Source organism: Bubalus kerabau, chromosome 10 (genome assembly GCF_029407905.1).
Source record: "Bubalus kerabau isolate K-KA32 ecotype Philippines breed swamp buffalo chromosome 10, PCC_UOA_SB_1v2, whole genome shotgun sequence".
Taxonomy (NCBI): domain Eukaryota; kingdom Metazoa; phylum Chordata; class Mammalia; order Artiodactyla; family Bovidae; genus Bubalus; species Bubalus kerabau.
In genome coordinates this window covers 81,233,428-81,261,032 of record NC_073633.1, presented here as the reverse complement: position 1 = coordinate 81,261,032, position 27,605 = coordinate 81,233,428, and the positions used below count along the sequence as shown (strand labels likewise).

The window sequence follows — 27,605 nt, the reverse complement described above, 5'->3', positions numbered from 1 at the left end:
GTCCATGGGATTTTCTAGGCAAGAGTACTGGAGTGGGGTGCCATATAAACATAAACACAATACTATTAATATATATAAAATAGATAAACAATAAGATACTGTATAGCACAGGAAACTATATTCATTATCCTACAGTAAACCATAATGGAAACGAATATGAAAAAGAATACATGCGTATATTACTGAATTACTTTGCTATATACCAGAAATTAACACAACATTGTAAATCAAGTATACGTCATAAAAATTTTTTTCATAAAAGATTTGAGCTGTTAAAGCAAAAAAAAATTCTTTGAAGAACTTCCATTAGCTAAAATTATTTTTAAGATGTAAAAGAATTTTGGAAGAGTGTAGGAAAGAGCAACATTATGACATAAAGGTGATATGTATATAATTTTATAACATAGCTCCTAGTTTCCATAGAAAACTGATTACACATTATCCTGAGTCCTATGAACCAACATCAGAGACTCTAGATCCCATTTAGCCTGGAAGAGGGACCCAACTGCCTTAGATGATCAAAAATTGTACCACTGGGGGATGACATGTGAAATTTGGCTGACTGCAGAACCCTTCTGAGGTCTTATTCCACAGCAAAACCTGACACCAATCAATCCCTAAGAAAACATACCTGAGCAGATGTTTGAGAAGCGTTTGTAGTCTGTGTAGTTCATGATCAATTTTTTTGTTTAGGGACAACCACTGCTCTTCCAGTTTTGCAATCTGGCCCTCTAGTTCAGGACAGTTTACGGATGCAACCAGCTGTTTACCTTCATTCAGAGTCTGGTAAAGCCGGGCATGCTTCTCATCCAAGTTTCTTTTTATTTGCTAATAAAAATAAAGTCATAGATTGAATTACTTAAAATTAAATCAGCCAGTCAACTCACAAATATCTCATGAAAAACCTACAGTTGAGACTACTGAAGAAATAATAACACACAGTCAACATGGAAAACAGTTTGGAGGTTCCTCCGAAAACTCAAGATAGAATGATCCAGCAATTCACTTCCGGGCATATCATCCCTGGACAAAATTATACTTCTGGGCAAATCCCTGGACAAAACTATACTTCCTGGCATATCCCTGGACAAAACTATAATGGGGGGAAGATATGTTTCCCCCGTGTTCATAGTAGCATTGTTCACAGCAGCCAAAACATGGAAACAACCTAAATGTCCATCGACAGACAAATGGATAAAGACGACGTGGTGCACATATACAATGGGATATTACCCAGCCATAAAAAGAATGGAATAATGCCAATTGCAGCAACATGGATGCAACCAGAGATAATCATACTAAGTGAAGTAAGAAAGAGAAAGACAAATGCCATGTATCACTTATATGTGGAATCTAAAATATAGCACAAACGAACCTATGTACAAAACAGAAAGAGACTCACAGACAGAGAGAATAGACCTGTGGGTGACGAGGAGGGGGACAGGGTGGAAAGAGAAAGATGGATTGGGAGTGTGGGACTGGCAGATGCAAACTATCATATTTAGAATGTATAAACAAGGTTCCTAATGTATAGCACAGGGAACTATATTCAATATCCTGTGACACACCATAATGGAAAAAATATATATGTTACAAAAGAATGTATATATGTAACACTTTGCTCTACAGCAGAGATTGGTACAATGTTATAAATCAACTATACTTCAATAAAAAAAAAAAAGAAACTATAATACTTTCCTAATCCTCAAGACTCTTGCAGTCTGGCTGAGCATAATTAATGGATTATTATCTTTCATGATGAGAGTGTCTAGTGCAATCTCCTGCATGGACTTATACATACAGTAGGAAATGAAAATTCACAGATTTAGAACTGATCATTTAATTCTTTCACCTAGAAACTAAAACGGTGACAGTCTTCAGGGCACAGCGAGCTTGCACAGAGGGTTTGTGTGACCTAAGGATTACTCTGAAAATCAAGAAATTTTATATAGGAATCAGGATTTCCTGTGACTCTGGGAAAACAGGAAGATCTATTATAGCAAGCTCCTTTAGAAGAGGCTGTTCTCCAGGGTTCGCCTCCATTGCTCTCCCCGCCAGCCCACAAATATCCATCCACTAAGCTGCCCTTATTTCTGTTCTCTTGTCTGGGCCCCTGGAAGCATTTTACCTTGTGGGCTAGGTGAACGTGAATGTGAAGTCACTCAGTTGTGTCCGACTCTTTGCAACCCCATGGACTGTAGCCTACCAGGCACCTCTGTCCATGGGACTTTCCAGGCAAGAGTACTGGAGTGGGGTGCCATTTCCTTCTCCAGTGGATCTTGCCGACCCAGGGATCGAACCTAGGTCTCCCGCATCGTAGACAGACACTTTACCGTCTGAGCCACCAGGGAAGTGGGCTAGGTAGGTAGGGGTTATTCTTTAGACCCAAATAGTAGGGGGAAAAGTTCATTTTGAGATTCTTCTGAATATATGGACTCAGGAGGGAGGAAAAAAGAGGACTTCAGAAGAATAAATTAAAACAGTACACTGCTAATTCAATTTCATGAAAAGAAAAATAAAATTCTTCAAAACTGCAAATACAATGATCCCCTGAGGAGAACTCTCTAAAGGCAATTATCTCCTGCAGTTGGGTTCAGCTTAATGACATATCCTGACAGTTACTTAAATTTAATCTTAAAAAATAAATTGTGGTCAAACAGAACATTTGCCATTTTCCAATTAACTTAAGCCTTTAAAAAATTACTAAAAATTCTACCTCCAATCCCTTTCTACCACTCTAGTTGCAAATCCCTCTTCCTGCTTGAGTCTGCAGGCTAGAATAAACTATTCAATGTTAGTTTAAAAAAATAAATGGTTCTAATTTTCTAAGCCTTCAGTGCAAGACACTTCATCTTTAGACCATGTCTGAGAAGTTTTAATTTCCTCATTTTGTCCCCTAGAGTCAGGCTGCACTAGTCACTTGGCCCATGACGTGACCACCAGCATTGAACATGGCCTGTTCAACTCCAGAGGTCACACAACTGACAGGCCCTATATACCCAGCCCATAGATGTCCCCCAGTCAAGATATATACAAACTTCCCCATGACACAGAAGACTGATAACAACCTTAGGACCGCTGTCAGTGAGATGGGCTTCACTAGATAATCCGTCTTTTTTTAGTCTGGCAGATGTATCTAAAAGTCTTAGAACAATTCTATCATTTTTTAAAATATTTCAAGCTTAACAGAAACACAGGTTATAGTTTAAAGCAAGGGTCCCTAACCTCCTGTATGTAAAGGCTGAGGATCTGAGGTGGAACTGATGTAATGATAATAGAAATAAAGTGCACAATAAATATAATGCACTTGAATCATCTTGAAACCATCTCCTCACCCAGTCCGTGGAAAAACTGTCTTCCATGAAACTGGTCTCTGGTGCCCAAAATGTTGGGGACCACTGGTTTAAGGTATACAGCTACTCTTGGAGAAATAATCAGGCTTCTATCAGGTTGGCTAATGGGAACTGTTTCTTAATCCCACGAGGTTTAAAAGCTATATTTTCCACTGCATTCTCTCAGCTGTTCAGATGGCACCTTCTGCACCCCTAGGCTAACAAAGAATTAAAGAGCAGCTTCTTGTCCCAGAAGACTCAGATTTATGTTTGAGTTTGGCTCAATATGTGAAGATGGCAAAGAGATCAACTGAAACTTTCAAGACACCTAGAGAGCATAACTACAGCATTCCAGCCTCTGGAAAATGCTCTTTGTAGGAGCTTAAGTGCCTCCAAGGAATGGTGGTACCCTGCCAAGTAATTCACATTTTCATTTTTCATCCAGTCTGATCAGGCAACAAACCTGCTTTTGAAGTTTTAAAGTGGCTATTTGATAGTGCATACACACAACTAACCACACAACCAGGTTCTGACCACAAACATTCTAAAGTAAAAACTAAGCATTTCAAGTTTCTGTTGAAAATATTTAGAACCTGTTCTTATCTTGTAGGTCACATTCTCAATGCCACTCGAAAACCATGCTAAGGTTGTGTCTTTTCTATGGCATTGAAATCTGAGACACAGAGACTTCGATCATAACACTACCAAATGTTACACAAGAAAAAATTTCAAGTCTGAAGTCTCTTTATAATGCTGGTGGCAGGGAGCAGATTGTTGTTTTCCTCATTGGCTCTGTCCAATCAGGGCTTCACTTGTCATAAGACTAAAAATATGTTCAGAGGCCCATAGTTCGCAAAGTTCTTCTCATACTTTAGCTCATGTTCACACCTGCTGACATCCACCTCCAGAGACAGGTAGAACAAGCTTGATTACCTACATTTTATAGATAAAGACACTGAACCTTAGGGACAGAAAGCTGACAAAGTGCTAAATGAGAGAGAGTCAGGACTCAAACCAAGGTCCCGACCCCACGTCAGGCACATGGTTATGAAGAGAAGCCCACAAGCAAATCTGCAGTTCTCCCAAATACGTCTCCCTGTGAGTTGTTTGAGGAACATTTCATTTCAATTCAAATCATTCACCTTCAAAATCAAGTACTTTAGTCAAAACACAATAAAAACACAAAGTGCTTCAGACCATGACTTTGATAGTGTAAGTGGAAGCAAAATACCTGGTAATATGAAATCCTTTCCACCAATCTTTCCTCCGTCTCTTCTACCAAACTCACAGAGGGCAATGTAGACATAAGAATTTCCAGGTCCTTTTCAAGAGATGCGTAGTTTTCATCAAATTCTTCCCATTTCTAGAGAATTAAGAACACATGATCACCAGAGGGCTTAGTTCCAGAAAGGGATGAAATTAACCTCCCAAACAAAAATGAACTCTGAGACCATACAAAATTAAAGCACAGATTCCAGGGGTTTCTGAGATATAACCTACCCTAATGAGAGCTCAGTGTCTGGTAGGAAATAATTCCACTTTCACTGCAGTGTGGAAAAGGTTTTAAAAAATCCAGGAGGTACTAGGGTTTTATGTTTGTCTTGTCAAATCAAACAGGGAATAATAAAGTGAAGTTGCTCAGTCGTGTCTGATTCTTTGCGACCCCATGGACTGTAGCCTACCAGGCTTCTCAGTCCATGGGATTTTCCAGGCAATAGTAATGGAGTGGATTGCCATCTCCTTCTCTAGGGGGTCTTCCTGACCCAGGGATCAAACCCGGGTCTCCCACATTGTAGACAGATGCTTAACCGTCTGAGCCACCAGGGAAGACGTGTCCGACTCTTTGCGACCCCATGGACTGTAGCCTACCAGGCTTCTCCGTCCATGGGATTTTCCAGGCAAGAGTACTGGAGTGGGTTGCCATTTCCTTCTCCAGGGGATCTTCCCAACCCAGGGAATAATAGGATTAAGTTAAAATGATACTCTCAGTGTACGCCTCTGTCGTGATCTCAGAGGACTTTTATTACTTGGAAAGGAAGGTGCTAACTTTTGAAGTTTTTCAACAGAAGCTCATGTTAGGCTGTTCCTAACACTTCCTGCTCCAACTTGCAGCCCACTGAACATGACCCAATCCATTACCCTAGCATGCAGCTCAAATAAGTGGTTTGAGAGGCTGTGAGCTTACACTTCAGCAGGGGAGTACTACTGCCTTCGCCAGAGTCTGCCTGGTCCCAGCACTCTGTTTCCAGAGAAGCCCACCTCTGGGGCCTTAATCCTCAACAGAGCTCATTTATAGACACAAAATATTACCTGCTGGAAAACGAACCACTTCACTAATTTTCTGACCGAGTGAAACAGTGGGTCACCTGAAAGTCAGGGACACTCACTGGACTCATGGAGTCTTTTTCTTTTTTTCAAACTTAACTCATAATTTATTAGGCTGTGCTGCATGGCATGTAGGATCTTAGTTTCTTGACTAAGGATCGAGCCTGTGCCCCCTACCTTGGAAGCCCAGAGTCTTAACCACTGGACCATGAGGGAAGTCACTTATGGAATCTTTTTCTTTTTTTAAACACCATGAACTATTACTATAAATATCCACTTGACATACTATTAGAAAATTAATTTTATTAGCATAAAATAATACCATATCTTATTATCACATTAAAAAGTTGAGTATTTCTTTATTTTATGTAACAAATATCCACCATGTTTAAGAAGGTAAAGGTGGAAAAAACCTTAAAACTGAGAAAGAGCTTTATGTAAGCTTAACTTTTTTCTTTTTTTTTTTAATTAATTAATTAATTTTTTGGAGGCTAATTACTTTACAATATTGTATTGGTTTTCCCATACATTGACATGGATCTGCCACGGGTGTACCTGTGTTCCCCAGCCTAAACCCCCTCCCACCTTCCTCCCCATCCCATCCCTCTTGGTCTTCCCAGTGCATCAGCCCCAAGCACCCTGCATCATGCATTGAACCTAGACAGGCAATCCATTTCACATATGATAGTATACGTTTAAATGCCATTCTCTCAAACCATCCCACCCTCGCCCTCTCCCACAGGGTCCAAAAGACTGTTCTATACATCTGTGTCTTTTGCTGTCTCGCATACAGGGTCATCGTTACCATCTTTCTAAATTCCATATATATGCATTAGTATCCTGTATTGGTGTTTTTCTTTCTAGCTTACTTCACTCTGTATAATAGGCTTCAGTTTCATCCACCTCATTAGAACTGATTCCAATGTATTCTTTTTAATGGCTGAGTAATATTCCATTGTGTATATGTACCACAGCTTTCTTATCTACTCGTCTGCGGATGGACATCTAGGTTGTGTCCATATCCTGGCTATGATAAACAGTGCTGCTATGAACATTGGGGTACACGTGTCTCTTTCCCTTCTGGTTTCCTTAGTGTGTATGCCCAGCAGTGGGATTGCTGGGTCATATGGCAGTTCTATTTCCAGTTGTTTAAGGAATCTCCACGCTGTTCTCCATAGTGGCTGTACTAGTTTGCATTCCCACCAACAGTGTAAGAGGGTTCCCTCTTCTCCACACCCTCTCCAGCATTTATTGCTTATAGACTTTTGGATAGCAGCCATTCTGACTGGCATGAGATTGTACCTCATTGTGGTTTTGATTTGCATTTCTCTGATGATGAGTGATGTTGAGCATCTTTTCATGTGTTTGTTAGCCATCCGTATGTCTTCTTTGGAGAAATGTCTGTTTAGTTCTTTGGCCCATTTTTTGATTGGGTCGTTTATTTTTCTGGAATTGAGCTGCAGGAGTTCCTTGTATTTTTTGAGATTAATTCTTTGTCAGTTGCTTCGTTTGCTCTTATTTTCTCCCATTCTGAAGGTTGTCTTTTCACCTTGCTTATAGTTTCCTTTGTTGTGCAAAAGCTTTTAATTTTAATTAGGTCCCATTTGTTTATTTTTCCTTTTATTTCCAATATTCTGGGAGGTGGGTCATAGAGGATCCTACTGTGATTTATGTCAGAGGGTGTTTTGCCTGTGTCTTCCTCTAGGAGTTTTATAGTTTCTGGTCTTACATTTAGATCTTTAATCCATTTTGAGTTTATTTTTGTGTATGGTGTTGGAAAGTGTTCTAGTTTCATTTTTTTACAAGTCGTTGACCAGTTTTCCCAGCACCACTTGTTAATGAGATTGTCTTTTCTCCATTGTATATTCTTGCCTCCTTTGTTGAAGATAAGGTGTCCATAGGTGTGTGGATTTATCTCTGGGCTTTCTGTTTTGTTCCATTGATCTATATTTCTGGCAGTATGATCTGCCAGTACCATACTGTCTTGATGACTGTGGCTTTGTAGTAGAGAATGAAGTCAAGCAGGTTGATTCCCCCAGTCCCTTCTTCTTTCTCAAGATTGCTTTGGCTATTTGAGGTTTTTTGTATTTCCATACAAATTGTGAAATTATTTGATCTAGTTCTGTGAAAAATATTGTTAGTAGCTTGATAGGGATTGCATTGAATCTCTAGATTGCTTTGGGTAGTACACTCATTTTCACTTTATTGATCCCTCCGATCCATGAACATGGTATATTTCTCCATCTATTTGTGTCCTCTTTGATTTCTTTCACCAATGTTTTACAGTTTTCTATATATAGGTCTTTTATTTCTTTAGGTATATATATTCCTAAGTATTTTATTCTTTTCATTGCAATGGTGAATGGAATTGTTTCCTTAATTTCTCTTTCTGTTTTCTCATTGTTAGTGTATAGGAATGCAAGGGATTTCTGTGTATTGATTTTATATCCTGCAACTTTACTATATTTATTAATTAGCTCTAGTAATTTTCTGGTGGAGTCTTTAGGGTTTTCTATGTAGAGGATCATGTCGTCTGCAAACAGTGAGAGTTTTACTTCTTTTCCAATCTGGATTCCTTTGATTTATTTTTCTACTCTGATTGCTGTGGCCAAAACTTCCAAAACTATGTTGAATAGTAATGGTGAGAGTGGGCACCCTTGTGTTTTTCCTGACTTTAGGGGAAATGCTTTCAATTTTTCACCATTGAGGATAATGTTTGCTGTGGGTTTTTCGTATATAGCTTTTATTATTTGAGGTACGTTTCTTCTATTGTTGCTTTCTGGAGGGTTTATCATAAATGGATGTTGAATTTTGTCAAAGGCTTTCTCTGCATCTATTGAGATAATCATATGGTTTTTATTTTTCAATTTGTTAATGTGGTGTATTACATTGATTGATTTGTGAATATTGAAGAATCCTTGCATCACTGGGATAAAGCCCACTCGGTCATGATTTATGATCTTTTTAATATGTTATTGGTTTCTGTTTGCTAGAATTTTGTTAAGGATTTTTACATCTATGTTCCTCAGTGATATTGGCCTGTAGTTTTCTTTTTTTGTGTGTGGAATCTTTGTCAGGTTTTGGTATTAGGGTGATGGTGGCCTCATAGAATGAGTTTGGAAGTTTACCTTGCTGTGCAATTTTCTGGAAGAGTTTGAGTAGGATAGGTGTTAGCTCTTCTCTAAATTTTTGGTAGAATTCAGCTGTGAAGCCATCTGGTCCTGGGCTTTTGTTTGCTGGAAGATTTCTGATTATAGTTTCAATTTCTGTGCTTGTGATGGGTCTGTTAAGATTCTCCATTTCTTCCTGGTTCAGTTTTGGAAAGTTGTACTTTTCTAAGAATTTGTCCATTTCTTCCAAGTTGTCCATTTTATTGGCATATAGTTGCTGACAGTAGTCTCTTATGATCCTTTGTATTTCTGTGTTGTCTGTTGTGATCTCTCCATTTTTGTTTCTAATTTTGTTGATTTGATTTTTCTCCCTTTGTTTCTTGATAAGTCTGGCTAATGGTTTGTCAATTTTATTTAACTTCTCAAAGAACCAGCTTTTGGCTTTGTTGATTTTTGCTATGGTCTCTTTTATTTCTTTTGCATTTATTTCTGCCCTAATTTTTAAGATTTCTTTCCTTCTACTAACCCTGGGGTTCTTCATTTCTTCCTTTTCTAGTTGCTTTAGGGGTAGAGTTAGGTTATTTATTTGACTTTTTTATTGTTTCTTGAGGTATGCCTGTATTGCTATGAACTTTCCCCTTAGCACTGCTTTTACAGTGTCCCACAGGTTTTGGGTTGTTGTGTTTTCATTTTCATTTGTTTCTATGCATATTTTGATTTCTTTTTTGATTTCTTCTGTGATTTGTTGGTTATTCAGCAGCATGTTGTTCAGCCTCCATACATTGGAATTTTTAATAGTTTTTCTCCAGTAATTGAGATCTAATCTTACTGCATTGTGGTCAGAAAAGATGCTTGGAATGATTTCTATTTTTTTGAATTTACCAAGGCTAGATTTACGGCCCAGGATGTGACCTATCCTGGAGAAGGTTCCATGAGCACTTGAGAAAAAGGTGAAATTCATTGTTTTGGGGTGAAATGTCCTACAGATATCAATTAGGTCTAACTGGTCGATTGTATCATTTAAAGTTTGTGTTTCCTTGTTAATTTTCTGTTTATTTGATCTATCCATAGGTGTGAGTGGGGTATTAAAGTCTCCCACTATTATTGTATTATTATTAATTTCCCCTTTAATGCTTGTTAGAATTTGTCTTACATATTGTGGTGCTCCTATGTTGGGTGCATATGTATTTATAATTGTTATATCTTCTTCTTGAATTGATCCTTTGATCATTATGTAGTGTCCTTGTCTCTTTTCACAGCCTTTGTTTTAAAGTCTACTTTATCTGATATGAGTATTGCTACTCCTGCTTTCTTTTGGTCCCTATTTGCATGGAAAATCTTTTTCCAGCCCTTCACTTTCAGTCTGTATGTGTCCCTTGTTTTGAGGTGGGTCTCTTGTAGACAGCATATATAGGGGTCTTGTTTTTGTATCCATTCAGCCAGTCTTTGTCTTTTGGTTGGGGCATTCAACCCATTTACATTTACGGATTGATAAGTATGATCCCGTTGCCGTTTACTTTATTGTTTTGGGTTCGAGTTTATACACACTCTCTGTGTTTCCTGTCTAGAGAAGATCCTTTAGCATTTGTTGGAGAGCTGGTTTGGTGGTGCTGAATTCTCTCAGCTTTTGCTTGTCTGTAAAGCTTTTGATTTCTCCTCATATTTGAATGAGATCCTTGCTGGGTACAGTAATCTGGGCTGTAGGTTATTTTCTTTCATCACTTTAAGTATGTCTTACCATTCCCTTCTGGCCTGAAGAGTTTCTATTGAAAGATCAGCTGTTATCCTTATGGAGATCCCCTTGTGTGTTATTTGTTGTTTTCCCCTTGATGCTTTTAATATTTGTTCTTTGTTAATTTGATTAATATGTGTCTTGGGGTGTTTCACCTTGGGTATATTCTGTTTGGGACTCTGGGTTTCTTGGACTTGGGTGAGTATTTCTTTCCCTATTTTAGGGAAGTTTTCAACTATTATCTCCTCAAGTATTTTCTCATGGCCTTTTTGTCTTCTTCTTCCGGGACTCCTATGCTTCGAATGTTGGGGCGTTTAACATTGTTCCAGAGGTCTCTGAGGTTGTCCTCATTTCTTTCAATTCTTTTTTCTTTTTTCCTCTCTGTTTCATTTATTTCTACCATTCTATCTTCTACCTCACTAGTCCTATCTTCTGCCTGCGTTATTCTACTGTTGGTTCCCTGAAGAGTGTTTTTTATCTCATTTATTGCATTATTCATTATATACTGACTCTTTTTTATTTCTTCTAGGTCCTTGTTAAACATTTCTTGCATGTTATTGATCTTTGTCTCCAGGCTATTTATCTGTGATTCCATTTTGTTTTCAAGATTTTGGATCATTTTCACTATCATTATTCGGAATTCTTTATCAGGTAGATTCCCTATTTCTTCCTCTTTTGTTTGGTTTGGTGGGTATTTATCCTGTTCCCTTACCTGCTGGGTATTTCTCTGCTTTTTCATCTTGTTTATATTGCTGTGTTTGGGGTGGCCTTTCCATATTCTGGCAGTTTGTGGTTCCTCTTTATTGTGGAGTTTCCTTGCTGTGGGTGGGGTTGGACATGTGGCTTGTCAAGGTTTCCTGGTTAGGGGAGCTTGTGTTGGTGTTCTGGTGGGTGGAGCTGGATTTCTTCTCTCTGGAGTGCACTGAAGTGTCCAATAATGAGTTTTGAGAGGTCAATGGGTTTGGTGTGACTTTGGCCAGCCTTGTATATTGAAGCTCAGGACTATGTTCCTGTGTTGCTAGAGAATTTGCATGGTATGTCTTTCTCTGGAGCTTGTTGGCCCTTGGGTGGTGCTTGGTTTCAGTGCAGGTATGGAGGCATTTGATGAGCTCCTATCGATTAATGTCCCCTGGAGTCAGGAGTTCTCTGGTGTTCTGAGGATTTGTACTTAAGCCTCCTGCCTCTGGTTTTCAGTCGTATTCTTACAGTAGCCTCAAGACTTCTCCATCTCCTTTTGAAGACAATGGGCTGCCTTTCTGGGTGCCTGATGTCCTCTGCCAGCATTCAGAAGTTGTTTTGTGGAATTTGCGCAGTGTTCAAATGTTCTTTCAATGAATTTGTGGGGGGAGAAAATGGTCTCCCTGTCCTATTCCTCCACCATCTTAGGACCACCTCCCTTTTTTTTTTGAATCAGGACAGAACTGGCATAAATCTACTTCAGCAACAGAACATCTGGGCTTGTCCTCTTTGGGATGCACAGTTTCAGAACCCCTGATGTTTCATGAAATGATCTCATTCAAGACCTCAAAGTGCTTCCCATTTTGTTTATTTGTACACAGCCCTTGAAGGCAGAAAGATGCTGTGTCATCCCTAACTGACGTATAGGAAATCTCAGCTAATATTTCACTGGGGGAGCAGCAGTAGGAGCTGGAACAGGATCCACGTTCCTCATTGCTGGTTCTCACTTAACTATTGCTTAATAATAACCAGATACTTATTTTCAAACCTAGAGGTGGTGGTTGAAAATCCAGAATTCCTGGCTTAAGTACAAAATGTATGAAAGCCACATACCTGCAGTAAACTCTGTAGCTTTATTCCATATTGATGTGACTTTTCTTCTAGCAATTTAACTTCTTTGACTTGTTCTGCCCCAAATGTTTCTTTCTTTTGCATTAAAGAAGGAAGCATTTTATTGGAATATGTTTGGATCAAGAGCATGTCAGCAACAAGCTTCTGGAAAAAAAGCTGTGAAATGAGATGTTTATTTATTTTTATGCTGTGAAAAGCCTTCAAATTCAAGTTTTTTCAACATGTTATACTGTCATATTTACTTTCTCCTCTGAAATCCCAGGACAACCATGTAGAGTCAAATCCATGAGAAAACAAACCAAAAATTGCCTATGTATCCATGGTCATCAAATACTAATGGAATTTTAACAAATCACTATGAAAAATTATCCCTGGTAATATTTTTCTCAAAACTATCAATGTTAAGGGCCAATATTATTAATTAGGCAATTAAAATTTCCAGAATATCGGAAATTCCAGGTTTTAAGAACCTTTTTTATTTTTTAAAAATTTTTTACCAAAATGTAGATGCTGATTTGGCTGATTGGTTTCAAGACAATAAACTGGATGGATAGACGTGTGAGCCCAAGAAATTCACATCACATATTCAATTGCCAGGGGTTTCTAAACTTTGGTTCTAACTTCTACTCAATACAATGGTTAAATAAAGGAAATTTCTTGATGGGAGTCTATTGGGATTCTGGTTGGTCAAAGCTCCTAGAACAGCACTTTAAGACCTTTAAAGAGAAAGGCTTTCCTTCACATGGTTCACCATTTATAGTCAGCTGCCCCCTTAATTAATTTGAGGGGCCTCTTATTAGGTGAATCTCTTTTCTTTTTCCCTGAAAGGGATACATAAAAGGGTCTACCATAAGCTTTGAGACATTTTTATATCAGTTAATATATTTTCTCCTCTTCCCCTCCATTCTTTATACAATATTTACCTTTGAATTTTTCTTAAAGTCTACTTATCAAAAACCTGGACTTCAACTTGTTGGAAGCAGGAATTATATCTTACACATTTATTATCAGCACTTAAATTACTACATATCTCTTGTTGGTTATCATGAGGTGTTATTTAATGGAATTAATGGAAACCAAAAGGGTTTACTGTAGTGTTACACTACATATACATTTTTAATTTATTTATTTATTTTGATTTCAGTTCTCAGTAAGGCCTTTCCTAACCTCCTGAATTCAACTCCCTCTATTAAATGCTCCTAAAGTATGTATCCCAATTTCAATTTTAAATTTGTTTGAATTGCTCCTTGACAAAAATGTCTTCTCAATCAACTAAAAGCTCCATAAATGTTAAGAATTGTGTCTATTTTCACTCTCAATTATATTCTTAGAGTTTAGCAGAGTTCCTGGTACATGGTGTAATAGATGTTTGTTTAAAGAATAAAGGAATGATGTATATTTCACCAAGGAAGGACATGTATGCTCTCTGTTCATACTCAGAATAACTTACAGTCTATGAAAAGGTGATCTGACCCATGTGTCTTACCTTGTGATTTTGTATTTGAGCCTGTAGGGCATCTTTACTTTTGGTTTGTTGTAAGTGGTCATGAGCAAGCTTTTCCTTCCCGATATTCACCAGTTCCACCATGCCTTGCAACAAAGCATCTTGCTGGCTCTCAGTGATGAAAGGGCAGCTGAGTTCTGTGTACCTGGCTCTCAAGAGTCCCCACATACTGTCAAGGACATCCTGAAAAGAAAGAACAGGTGTACACAAACATTTCCACCCAACCATGAAAATAACCCAAATAAAGAGCATATCTAAATTTCCATGGAGAGCTTCCCAGGTGGCTCGGTGGTAAAGATTCCACCTGCCAATGCTGGAGATGCAGGAGATGTGGGCCCTGGGTCAGGAAGATCCCCTGGAGAAGGGAATGGCAACCCACTCATATTCTTGCCTGGGAAATCCCTTGGACAGAAGAGACTGGCAGGCCACAGTCCATGGGGTCACAAAGAGTTGGACAAGACTGAGTGACTGAGCACACAGTGCACAAATTTCCTTGCTAGAAGAAAAATGCCTAACTTTTTATAATCATAGTAATTTATGGATTGAATATTTTCTGTTCAGACATACCTCTAATTTGTAAACCTCCTGGAGAAGAACATAAGGTAAACGAAGCCTCTCTCCTTCATCTCTTAGTTTTGCCACTCGGCTCTCAGAGTTCTGCAGCTCCACTGTATATGCATCCACTTTCTAAAGAAAGAGACAACACAAAAAAATAAAACTGTTTAATAAGTCAGGAGTATACATAGTCACTTAAAAAGAATTAAACAGTATAGAAAAGAACGAAAAATGAAAGTGCCACTTCTCCTCCATCCTCTCCAGTTCTCCCCAAAGATCCACAGTTGACAGTCTGTTTCTAATGTATTCAAAGCATGTACTGAGAAGAGGAATACATTCCTATCCTGAAATGCACTGGCTTGCACATGTCATTGGATTCTACAGTTTGCATGCCTTACTTATCAGCTCCTCAGCATCTAGTCACAGCAGTACAAACTAATCTAGAGCCTTTTAAACAGACACAGTAAGGCTGCTCACTGCTTTAGTAACAGTTGGTTCAAAATGGACTTTTGGGCTATTTAGAGTCTTTTAATTCAAGCAGTTCTGTCAGGTCCCTCCTTGAATATTCATACACATATTTATCTTTATGCACTTGTCTTATTTCTTTAGGATAAGTACAAACCCAGAATGTAGAACCATGGCCTGAACACACTAGGTCAATTGACACTTGCTGTATAAGTGAATGGAGCTGCTGGATGAAGAGCATTTAGATTTACAATTCTGATATGTAGCCAAATGATCTCTAGATGGTGGAGTAGTCAGCACCCCTCCCAAGAGGATGAGGGTCTCATTTCTCAACGACCTTCCCAACACTGCACAGACTTGTGTTTTAGGGAGTGATTCACAAGCACACGAGACTTATGGTGCTTGTGCAGACTTATGGAGTCTTTTATGCAGGAGACTCTCTGGTTCAAGGTTAAGTCAATTTGAATGATTTTCACTTGATTACCTGAAGCTGTTCATCAATAGTCTGGCCACTAATTTCATTCAAAGATTGTTGCAAAGATGTCTTATTCTTAACAAGTTGATCATATAATCGTTTTATTTCATTCTGTATAAAAAGAGAAATGTAGGAAACAGTGAGAATCTCATTTAGAGCTTTGGAACATTTAAAAAACTTTAGCTGTCCTTTAATTTCTGAGCTACCAGAAATTTCAAACATATGTCAAAATAGGGGAACCCCTGGATTATCATCATCCATCAGCCTTAACAATTACTGATGACTTGTAGCTGGTCATCACTCTTCTGCCCCCTCCCCTGAGCTTTCTTGACTACACCTGACTTCCCTTCCCTCGGATTATTTTGAAGCAAGTCCAAGATATCATATTATTTTATTAGTATATATTTCAGTATGTATCTCTAAATGACAAAGATTCCTCCCTTTAAAAATATCACAAATCAATAATAATTCCTTAGCATTATTAACTACCTAGGCAAGGTTCACATTTCCCTAATTGCCTATATTTTCTCCTTTTGGTGTGCTTGAATTGGGATCTAAATAAGGTCCAATAGGTGCAGTGGATTCATGTGTCTTAAATCCCTCATAATCTGCTGGCCCCCTGCCCATCTCTCTTTTTTGTTTCTGGGATTTTTTTTTGTGGGGGGTGGGCAGGGAGGCAGTAGTAGGAAAAAAATGGGCTACCTATTCTGTACAGCTTGCTACTGCCTGTATATGGCTGACTGCACTCCCTTAGCACCACTTACCATTTTCTTCCCTTGTGTCTATATGACTTGGATTCTAGAGACTTGATCAGATTCAGGTTTGATTTTACAGGGAAGACTCCTTCCTAAGTGGTGGTGTGTTTCATTTCCTTTTCATTAGACAATTTCTAGCAGCTTCCTAACTAGTCCAGGGCTGCCTCAAGTCTCTGCGCCAATCCTCATTAGACAATTGCTAGCTAGATCTACCAGAAACGTACACAGACTGTAATACCTTTGTTCAAAAACTTTAATAGCTCCTCCTTACCTGGGAATCCTCCCAGGTGACACTTCTAGTGGTTGAATGTCACAAGGAAAAAAGCATTACTTTAGCTAGACCTAACAAATTCATACCTGAGATTTTGGAAAGGACCTCACTTTCAAATGGTCTCCAGCCATGAGCAGCTGAACTAACTTAAAGACCTTCATAGAAAGAGTCTGACTGCTTTCCTTAGCAATTTCCATTCGTGAATGCCTCTGGGTAGAGGAGCGAATGAAGATTGGAGGTCCATTCTGTCACCTAACACTATGCCAAAGCAGCCCAGTGCCCAGACTTGTACCTGATAACTGCGGGTGTAGTCGAGGCCAGCTTTCAGAGCCTTGCTTCTAGAGGCAGCTGTAGCCTGGGTGTGCTCCAGGTAGACTTGGAGGTTATCAAAACAGTCAAGGAACTGGCTGGCGTTCTTGCCAGGCCAAGTCATGGCTTTTGAAAGATCATTCTTCTTGTCACTCATAGCTAAGTAAAGTTTTTTCAACTCAAGAGCCAATGTCTGCAAAGTGGAGAGGAAGAAAGACACCGTGAACAAGTTCTGACCTTAAGAGAGGTTTCAGTTCTGGCTAACCGGTGGGCTGCCTGCAGTAACAGCCACCACACGAGCTTGATGGATGCTCCCTACCTCGTAGTGCACCTGCTGGGTACCAACATCCCCTCTGAAGAGCCCAGGTGTCTGCAGCATGTCCTCCACACTGCCCAGGCACTGAATGAGGGTCTGAAACAGTTCAAATAATTTCTTATCCAGATTCGTGTACATTTCTTCTGACATGTTTTCCTGAATCAAGAGAAGAAAAGGAAAAACAGAAATCACTAAGATTCCTTGCCTTCCTAAGCCTATATTTTCCCTGGTTTCCATTATAGTTTACCATTCATGTTATGTTTTTTTATTAGTCATTTCAAATACTTCAGGAACTAGGTAGCAGAATACATAAATAAAATTAGGATGTTAATTCTGAGAGAAACAAGTTTAAGAAACTCAGTTTTAGGTATTGAGTTGACTACTGAATAGAATTAAAAGGTAAATCAAAAGATGGACTTCTTTAGTGGGGCTGTCCAGCTGGAAGTGTGAAAGTGAAAGTGTTAGTCACTCATTCGTGTCCAGCTCTTTGTGACCCATGGACTGTAGCCCACCAGGCTCCTCTGTTCATGGAAATCTCCAGGCAAGAACACTGGAGCGGGTTGCCATTTCCTTTTCCAGGGGATCTTTCTGACCCAGGGATCAAACCCAGGTCTCCTGCATTGCAGGCAGATTCTTTACTGTCAGAGCCACCAGGGAAGTGTGGTCCCAGATAAACCATATTGCCCTTCTTCCCACTGTTCTCTGTCCCCCATATTTTAATGTAAGAAGAAAGTGGGTTAATGGCACCAAGGATGGCCTGAAGAAAGAAGTCAAGAAACTTGAAGGGGTTCATTAGAAAGAGGAACAGTATCTTAAAGACAGGGATGGTACAGTATGGTGACTATAAGTAAATTAGGAGCCTGCCAAACCTATTAATCACCCAATGTGGGCTGTTTCCTACTGTTTCCTTTGATGGATACCTAAGCTACCCAGCACACCATCTCAGTGTTAAGCCTACTCAAGGTTGGAAACCCTGCTGCTACTTCCTCCCTCCACCTCTCCTCAGCCTTGCGACCCCAGAGCCCCACTGCAGACAGTATTAATAGATCATGATCCTTGTTTCTGCCAATCCTAGACTCAGGTTTAGAAGCCTGTATATGTGGTATTCTATGTAGCCACTACCAAATTTACCAGAGTCAGTAACAGAGATAAATTCTATTTGCAATTCTAGGACTCCTTCAATTGTACATCCTATTATTTGTTCAGTAAGGAAAATAATGGGCTTCCCAGCTGGCTCAGTGGTAAAGAATTTGCCCGCCAACGCTGGAGATGCAGGAGATGCAGGTTCGATCTCTAGGTCGGAAAGATTCCCTGGAGGAGGAAATGGCAACCCACTCGAGTATTCTTGTCTGAGAAAGCCCATAAACAGAGGAGCCTGATGGGCTACAGTTCATGAGGTTGCAAGAGTTCAACATAACCTAGTGGCTGGGCACACTCCTTGGATGCTGGCTCTGAGGGTAAGTTGAAGAATCCACAAAGAAAATTATGACCAATTTACAGTATCACATTTCCCTTTATTTTTGTTATTGCAATGAGGAAAATATATAATAGGCAGCTGCTACCTGTGCCTGAAGATTATTTGCTTCTTGACGCAGGTCTTCAAGCTGGGTGGTGTAAGTTTTCAGTTCTTCGGTTGTTGGGTATCTAAAGTTATACACAGTCACACTGGGTAGAACACTCATATTTGTGGTAACCTATATTTGAAAAAAGGAAATACTATTATGAAAAGTTTGAGATCCTATTAATGTAAAACATCAAAAATGCTTTAACAAGCTATCTTCTGAGTTTATCTTCTTGGTAAGTATTTTTGTCTATCTTGTCATTTAAAAGAAAAAAAATGATTTACTTAAAATTTAAATATTTTGGACAGCTTTGAAAAGTCATGACAGGCTTTACTTAGACACTTGAGGGTCCATTTAGATTAAGAAAAAAAAAAACAAGGCAAAAGAAACTATAATTTGAAAAATAGAGTAAAACCACTAATTTTTCAATCTGTGGCCATGCTACTGGACTTCCACGGTTAGCTCTTTCTTTCCCTGTTTACTGGCATACTCCTGGCACACAGCCAACTCTTAAATAGTATACAGTAACCTCCAGGGGCAGATCTGCATCTTGATTTGTTATTGAAAAGCCAAATTAGTACTGAAAATGAGCTGTGACTTCAGAAGGGGAAATGACTCAGAGTTAATTTCTTTGCCAAATTGGAAAACTAACATATAAAGGAACAGGATGGGGTGGAAGATGGACCCTGCTGGGGTGGGAGGGTGGAGAAAGAGGGATGGTATTCTATTCTGGAAAAAGAACAGCATACATGTTATAGCATGTATGACAAGGAGAAACCAAGACTAAAGTCCTCCCAATGAATTCAATTCAACTTTAATTGGTCAAATAAGGTTCTTCACAGAATAGAAGAGAACTGAAAAAGTTCCCACCAGACTGGGGAATTGGGAAACCACTGGTAACCACTGCCCGGGTAGTTTGAGTACAAAACTGAAGGCACAAGCTTGACTGCTGGGAGCAACGGTGCTATTCTGCTCATGGGCTCCCTGTTTAGAGACACGCATCAGTAGCTGGCACAGTATGACAAAGATCATAAAGGCAAAGATCAGGTGTGCTAAGGTGTGTTGGTGAGAATACCTATAGACGGGTACCATTGGCATAGGGACCAGCACACTGCAGATTTCAAGTAATCTTTTTATGAATGAATGGCACTCATATAGCGCTGTATAATTTTAAAGTGTTTTCTTTAAAATATATATTATTCATTCCTTTATTCATTCAATATATAGTAACCAAGATTTTATGATGTTCTAGTTTCTGCTCCAGGTACTCAAATGTGAACCAGGCAGACACAATCTTTCTTTTCATGCTGTCTAATGGGGAATACAGACAAATAAGCGGGTGTATAGTTTAGGAACAGCTATGAGCGGGGAAGCCCACGGTGCTACAGAAGCAAAAAGGGAAGTGCAGATTTCCAGGAAGATGAAAAGAGGATAGCCAAGTATGAAAATCTATCTGGCATCTTTGCTTTCTAAAAATAAATAAATCGCTTTCTGGAAATAATGCAGAACACACATGTGTGTTTAATGAATGCTTGTTGGCTTTTTAAAGGTAAACATGTTTATTTACACCGTGTGTACATATACACTGACCTGGGGCTGTACAAGCTGAGAGAGAGGGAGCCTTATTTTTGACGAGAGTTCATGGTGTAAATATTGCCACTTATCTCCACTTTGGCCCTGGGTTGACAAGATCAAGTCTGGAGCATCATTTTTTGGGCTAGATGTCTTACTGCTTTTAAAGGAAAACAAAAGGTAAAAAGAATAATCAATGTACAAAAATTATATTACATCCAGACAGTGTTTTATAAGTGATATTAAAAGAAACACTCTTAATTCTCCCAACTACAAAACTACTGAATGTCCAATTCTTTAAAAATATTTTACCTTGCAGATGATGTCTGAGTTGTATCTTTATCATGCTGGCAATACTGGGGCCATGTTTTGTTAGCATTAAATTCTATGAATTTGATTAAATCTTTCTGTTCCATTGGTTTTAACTCCAAAACCTATAATCGAATAAGATTCAAATGGTCCAATCAATCAAGGTTTTCATTTAGTACACAAGGGTTTCTTCTATTGAGATCATCAGATTTGAAACCACTTCCTAAATCATTATTTCCTATCTCTTGTTCTTGTTAATATTTATTTTTCAAAAACTTATTTAAAATATTTAGACAATGACCAAGCATTTTTTAACATAATACTACACACAAGGAAAATCACCCAAAAAACACAAACACATTTTGAAACAGGGAAAGAAGTGCGGCAGTTGCAGAGGTATATACCAGCTTGGTTTAAGATGCATGTTAACAAAGCAGCCAAGTTCACGTGTCCCCAGTGGTAGCAGATGAAAGCAAAGTAGATACTGCAGCAAATGCTCAAAACTCAAAACTGCTGTACACACAGGAATGCCTACACATCACACTTTCTATTCAGTCATGTAAGAAAGCACTCCAGTGGCCTTTGGGTATTTATTACAGCTCAGTGGGAAATTCCATATAGAAAACTTTATTCTTGTCCTTATAACTATGGGGGGCTGAAAATACCTGTTGCTGCTGGAAATCTTTTTGTCTACTGAATTGTGGCCTTTCGGTAACAACAGATTCAAATTCAGAAAGGTTATCTGGTTGGAGAATTTTCTGACGCTCTGAAGATTTCTTCAGTGTGGTAGAATGCTGCAAAACATTTTATGATGGCAGACTATTTAAAATGGTGATCCATTTCAATTCTAATAATGTAACTACACAATGGAAAAGTTTTATATGAAGTAAATGACTGTATTTTGTTAATTACAATGATTACATACTACAATTTAATGTACTTATTTCATAACAACTTCAAAAACCACTACATTTAATGAAGTGGTCATTTTATCATTTCCTCAATTTAATTCATCCAATGAATTACTAAAAGCCAGAAAATCTATTGCCCTTTTTTCTTGAGAACAAAGTGAAATAAATATCAAAAACGGACATAGTATTAAGCTTATGAACTCAAATTTCCCCTATGTCTGGAACATAAGTAGATTTTTTAAGAGAGAGAACATATTAGGATAAAAGGGGTTCCATACAGCCTGTATATCTGCAGCCAATCTTATTTCTGTAAATAGAAGTCCTTTAAGTAGAAACCACCATCTCATTAAGAATGGCTGTGAATTTTACATAGTAAGATTCTACTCATAGGATGCACATTTGCACTTATATACACAGAATGCTTTTAAAAGTCCTAAGCATACTTTAACTATATGATACTTTGATCAGTAGATATAAATATTTGTAAATGGAAAACAAAAGCACCTGTGAAACAGGTTTTTGTGTTTCTGATGTTAAATTTTAAGCATGTCTATAAAGGGTTCATTTTTCTAGTCAACCATGATTACACAGTTCCTTTCAAATATGAAGTTCCTTTAAAATTTATGATGAAAGGTTGCACAGATCTCATTATCAGCAAGAACAACAACCAACCCAGTCAAACCAAACCTAATCAAAGCAACACAATCACTAACAACAACCTAGATGAGCAAACTACACAATGAAACCATGACAAAAGCCAGGGTACCCACCCCTTAAAGCTTTAAGAGGCACAATTCTTTTTCACTTACTGTAATTCCTCTGTAGTTGTTTCTTTACCTGCACCCAGAGCTCCTTCCTGATAGATATGCCTGTATTTACATACATGTCTACACATAGTCATATTTTACCTGGTCCTCACTGTATTTCTCCTGAAGCATCATTTGGACTTTTTCCAAATTGCATTTCACAGTTTTCAGTTTCAAGGAAAGTGCTTCGGCCTCCTGTTGAGTGGCTCCACTGTCTCCCAGGCCCTGATCTTTGCAGTTCTCTAACAGAGAGGCCACCTTCTGCTCAATCTCTGTTAGCATAGCCTAGAAAATAAAATCATTTCATTAATCACAGTTTGGGTCTCAAACACACGTTACACTCCAAAATAAGTTAGATTCACTGTCTCTACACCGAAGTGTATATAAGAAGTTCCAGAAACACAGGTTGATAGGGACCTTGTCGGGGGAGAAAAAAAAACAACTTCCACATAATTCCGATGTTTTTCAGTAGGGGTTCAGCCAAACCAACTCCAAATTGGGTGTGAATAAATAAACTAAATTGGTTGTATCACAATCTAAAACAAGTGATGCTATATTCCCCTTAGAAAACAGAGCTGGACACATCCAGTACAGCACAGTGGTTAGGACCACAGACACTAGAACTAGAACTTCATAGCTGGGAAAATTTGGGCAATTTACGTTGCATGGGTGTACCTCTAGTTATCTGTAAAATGGGGATAATAACAGAACTTACCTCCGGGGTCACTTTGAGAAGCTAGAGTTAAATCCATATACTTTGGCCAGTGCTTGATATGTAGTCTGTGCCTACTATTATTACTTCCCACCTTATTCCTAAACTTTTTCTGTTGCAATCCAAGTGTTGAATAGTAATTAAAAAAAATACTTCCACAGAACCCTTGGAAAATTCTTTCCTTTGCTCTTTTCTTGTCTTTCTCAAGCCAAATAAGCTCCCCAAATATCAGAAGACGATTACAGGAAGACATAACTTGGAACCTAAAACACTTAGTCATTGATACCACTGGTCAACTTACACCCATGTCTAAAAATAAATCAGGAGGATGAAGTAAGTTTCCCAGTAAGTCATCATCATTGTTTTCCTCCTCAAGAGATCAAGTTTGCTCTCTCCTTGAGCTATGGAGCCGCAAAAGTCATGCCAATTGGCTGGGCACCCGAGTGTAGCAGCAGCAGAATGTAGAATCAGACACATTCTAACACTGCGATTGCTTGTGCTAAAATCATGGGTGCTAAGAACAAGTTCAATCCTTTGAGAGAAACTTAAAAACTTAAAACAAATTTTCAATAACATAGCTATAATTTCTCATCCGAGTAAACTACTTATATCCTTTGAATACAGACTCTTTTAAGCTTAAATAACGTGTACTTATAAAGTGGCTGAAAACAAAGTGTACTATAATTTTGTGCTTTTTGTCCACTTAGCTATTTTATCTATACATTTTCATGGGTCTACATATATATGTTTCATGGTATCTATTTTAATAGCTGCATATTAGTACTCTGATTCTCTTCATCTCCTTATTGTTAAGCCTTTAAACTGTTTCCGGTGCTTCATTTTTATAATCAATGCAGCCATAAATATTATTCTCCTTTTAGGGTTACTTTCAGAAGATACATTTAAAGTAATGGGATTAATAGGTCAAAGAAGATGGACATTTTGTCTGCTAACAGCTGACTTCCCCAAATGCTGAACTAATCAGGCAGACATTAGTGGATCTATTTCTCCAGAGTTTTCCCAGATGATATAATTTTTGTCAAGATAATGTAGGAACAAAACAGCTGTTTTGACTCATGCATCTTTAATAATCAAGGCTGAACATTTCTTCTCAATATTAAGTTACGGAATACAATTTTTTCTTGACTGATCTGTTTGCTCCTGTCCCTGTATATTTCTCCTCTGGGAACTTAATGTTTTTACAGAGCACTGTAAGGCTTTTTATGTTTCAGTGTTAAAGTCTATACGTCATGGTGTTATATAAATGAGCCAGAGTTGGCCCGTGTATATGGATCTATATGTTGTTTATTTCTTCACAGCAGAAATATTAGTTCATATTTCACCAGTGCCAGACTCAAAACTGGACCCCCCACATCTAGTCATGGTTAAGACACACGCTGGAGCTCTAAAGACTCCAGCCTCCACTTCCTTCAGGTTCTCTGACATCATCTCGACACACAGCCCCTCTGGTTTCTCTAACCCCTAGGAGTTCCCTTGTCTCCTCCCCTTCTGGGTGGTGGCTCCACCCCCACTCCTTGCCAAAGCCTCTGGAAGATCTGGCATGAGACTTCCCAGTCCCTCCAGACCCCACCTAAATGCTGCTCAAGTAATGCTCACTGCGCGCGACTGCCACCTTGTGGTCGTGTCTTTTCCTTGAGCAGCCCCCACATTTTTAAATTCACAAGAGGCCCAAGGACCAGATTCCCGTAATGTATGGGGTCTACCCAGTCAGCAGGACCATCAGTCGGCAGATGGCGCCTGAAAGGCCCTAAGTGGCCGAGTCTCAACATCTGGAATACCGAAAGTTCAGGTTAGAGGAGCACTGCTCTGCGCCACTTACACTGTCTTCTCCAGACCCTCCTGCACGTCTTACCAGTCAGGCCACATGGTAGTGCCTGTATCTGAATGAATCCAACCCTCGGGAGCTGACTTTTGGGGTGAGAGGTGCTGAGTTGCCTGAGGAAGGAGGTCAGCTTGCCTGGCTGGGTCCTACTAGGCAGACTCCGGGACTAGTAAGAGTGTGGGTCTGAATGGAAAGGGGAGGAGTGCCGGCCTTGGGCCAAGGTGGGTCGTATGCCCAGCCCCACATAGTGGGTGGAGCTCCCTGTGGACAGGCCAGTGGTTTGAGGCACTCTGAGAGGAAGTCCTTGTCCCTGGACACCACTGCAAATGAGCCAATCAGGTGGAGATGTCAGGCCAAGGTGGGTGTAAGTGCCTTGGAGGGAGGTGCCTTGGCTGAGCTCTTGAGGACACTCAGTTCTGCTCCAGCAATGTCAGTCTCGCCCCTCCCTGGAGGGATCCAGAGAGTCCAACCTTTGGGCTGTGCCAGCAAAGCTTCCTCAAAATGACTCCAGGCAAGGAAGTTTACATTCCTGCCCCTCCCCAGCCAAGGGTGCGTGTGTTCAGTCATGTCTGACTCCCTGTGACACTGTGTCCTGTAGCCAACCAGGCATCTCTGTCCATGGAATTTTCCAGGCAAGAATACTGGAGTGGCTTGCCATTTCCGCCTGCAGAGGATCCTCCCAACCCAGGGATCGAACCCACGACTCCTGCGTCTCCTGCAATGGCAGGTGGGTTCTTCACTGCTAGCGCCACCAAGCCAGCAAGAGAAGGAGCATTCATAGTAAAATGACAGCAAAGCCCTTTTCTGCTGTATCTGTAACCTGCAAATCAGGATATTCAGTTTCATTTCTGATGAATGAACATTTAAAAAACTGAATATTATGAATAAAACTAGTATTTGCTGAGCACTTTATATATACTTTATACTCCAGACACTGATTTAGATACATTATCTCATTTAATCCTAACAAAGTCTTAGGAGTTGACCTAGCTGAGGAAAATGAAGTGAGAGGTAACTCCCTCCAGTTCACAGTTAATGTGACCAGATCTAAACTCTAGATTCTGAGATCTTCTCCACTACTGTCTCCCCAAATACTCTGCTTACATAAATTATTTCAAAGAATTATCCTGAGAACAAAAAGTTGAGGCCAAAATAAACATAGGGGTCAGAGCAACAGGAAGAATCAGACTGTTGCTTTCAGAGAAATTCATCTTCTCGTGACTGGTGAAGAGACAGGCCATGAACTCAGACCCAGCAGCCTTACCTGGCACCCTACCAACTGCTGTTCCACCACCTGTTGCATGTCTGCGTCTAATGTTTCTGGCTCAAATGCCACGTTGGCTTGGTGCAGCCACAGCTCCAGCTCAGCCACCTGATTCTTGCAGACATGGAGGACTTCTGCAGGCTCGGGCCTCACTTTCTCCACTGTGGCCTCAAAGGCTCCTTGCTTGTCCGAAAGGCCAGTAGCTGCAGCCTTGATGGGAGGTGTGGCACCCTATGAAAAAATCCAAGATAATCCAGCAGTGAAAAACTAGGAGTCCAAAATATTCAGATTTGGACTTGTAAAGACCTATAAACTTATAGCATTTCCCCTAGTTAAAAGAAAAACAAATACATAAGGGCAGAAGAAGTAAAAACAGAAAGAAACGAAGAAGGCACCTCCACAGGCATAGCAACAATCACGTGACCTGGAGCCCCAGGTTTCCAAGCAGCCAATCTGCATGAACACAGGCACAGAGTTCCTGGACACGGAGGACGCAAACAGGCTGGCGGTTCATTAAATGGTGGGTCCCAGGAGACAGGTGAGTGTGCGCGAGAGGGTGTGCATGTGGGTGTGTGTGTCTGAAACACTGCAGCGAATTGGCCAGTGTTAAAAGTTGCGTGACACATGATTAAGCAATGCTTACATTGCTATGCCCTCTGTTCAAACAGAAAAAAGAGATCTTTACACACTGGCGGGGACACAAGGAAATTATATTAATACCTCACACTTTTAACTTAACATCTTAAGTGGTTAAGATTATAAAATATTTTAGCTTTCCCTCCCCCCTGCTATTACTTATCTTTTTCTATTAAAAATAGCTTGAGTCAAGTGATAGGCTTCATTGGGGTAATTTGAAAACTTTTCTCGTATTCTTGACTCTCTAAAGTTACTTTTTAGCTTCTAGATACTCAAATATTACCGTGTTAAGGAATGGATGCTCACGGTATAGTATAAAGAAAGCAGGATGTGTGTGATGTGTTCTTTTTATATTCAAACAACCAGGTTGTTTATCAATCCCATAGAAAAATTTCTCCCAGGTACCAAGTAAAAGTACTCTGGTGATTATGTGATAGATACTTCCAATTTGGAGGCAAAAGATGAACTGATACAGATACTTGCTTCCCACATCTTTTTCCAAAATACTGAAACAGTATTATTGACCTTTCTAGAGGAATTTTTTTAGGAATAAGGATTTGTGTTTTGCTCTACCAAATTAGTAATATCTATTCAGGGCTTTCCAAGTGGCTCAGTGGTAAAGAATCCACCTGTCAATGTGGATATAGGATACTGGCGAGCTATAGTCCATGGGGTCACAAAAGAGTCGGACATGACTGAGTGACTAAACAATGATATAAACATTTTATTCATTCTGATTATGAGGAAATGACAATGTTTTCAATATATAAGGCTTTGCTAACTACATCTCAGCATCTAAAAAGGCATAATTTTGGCCAACTGAGAAATGGGAGTTGCTCACAAATATATACCCTATCTCAACTCAAGTGCCTATTTCCTAATATTTATGGAATTTTGTTTAAACACAGAACTTTCGGTACAATAGAAACAGACAAAATTGGTAAGTGGTAACAAAAATATGCAGGATATGAAAATACCACTCTTTTTCACATACACTCTGATGAGGATTATAAGAGCTGGCTCAACAGAAGG

At 39.3% G+C, this 27,605-nt stretch overlaps 1 protein-coding gene across 12 annotated transcripts in view; it reads right to left on the bottom strand.

The window, feature by feature from the left end:
• The window catches only part of SYNE2 (spectrin repeat containing nuclear envelope protein 2), a 327,458-nt gene that overhangs the window by 80,652 nt on the left and 219,201 nt on the right, over window positions 1–27,605 (bottom strand). For 8 of the 12 annotated variants that reach the window (XM_055538301.1, XM_055538305.1, XM_055538307.1 and 5 more), the window contains 14 exons: window positions 25,938–26,168; window positions 22,221–22,403; window positions 21,067–21,195; window positions 20,405–20,526; window positions 20,111–20,252; window positions 18,521–18,652; window positions 16,962–17,114; window positions 16,626–16,835; window positions 15,317–15,418; window positions 14,380–14,499; window positions 13,795–13,995; window positions 12,291–12,464; window positions 4,564–4,695; window positions 632–828 (listed from right to left, as the gene is read on the bottom strand). In XM_055538301.1, coding sequence (XP_055394276.1) covers window positions 632–828; window positions 4,564–4,695; window positions 12,291–12,464; window positions 13,795–13,995; window positions 14,380–14,499; window positions 15,317–15,418; window positions 16,626–16,835; window positions 16,962–17,114; window positions 18,521–18,652; window positions 20,111–20,252; window positions 20,405–20,526; window positions 21,067–21,195; window positions 22,221–22,403; window positions 25,938–26,168 — 2,228 coding nt within the window. Of the gene's footprint in view, window positions 1–631; window positions 829–4,563; window positions 4,696–12,290; window positions 12,465–13,794; window positions 13,996–14,379; window positions 14,500–15,316; window positions 15,419–16,625; window positions 16,836–16,961; window positions 17,115–18,520; window positions 18,653–20,110; window positions 20,253–20,404; window positions 20,527–21,066; window positions 21,196–22,220; window positions 22,404–22,833; window positions 23,079–24,703; window positions 24,851–25,937; window positions 26,169–26,332; window positions 26,505–27,605 lie in introns of those variants that run through there. The other 4 variants (XM_055538310.1, XM_055538306.1, XM_055538311.1 and 1 more) reach the window with 4 other exon arrangements.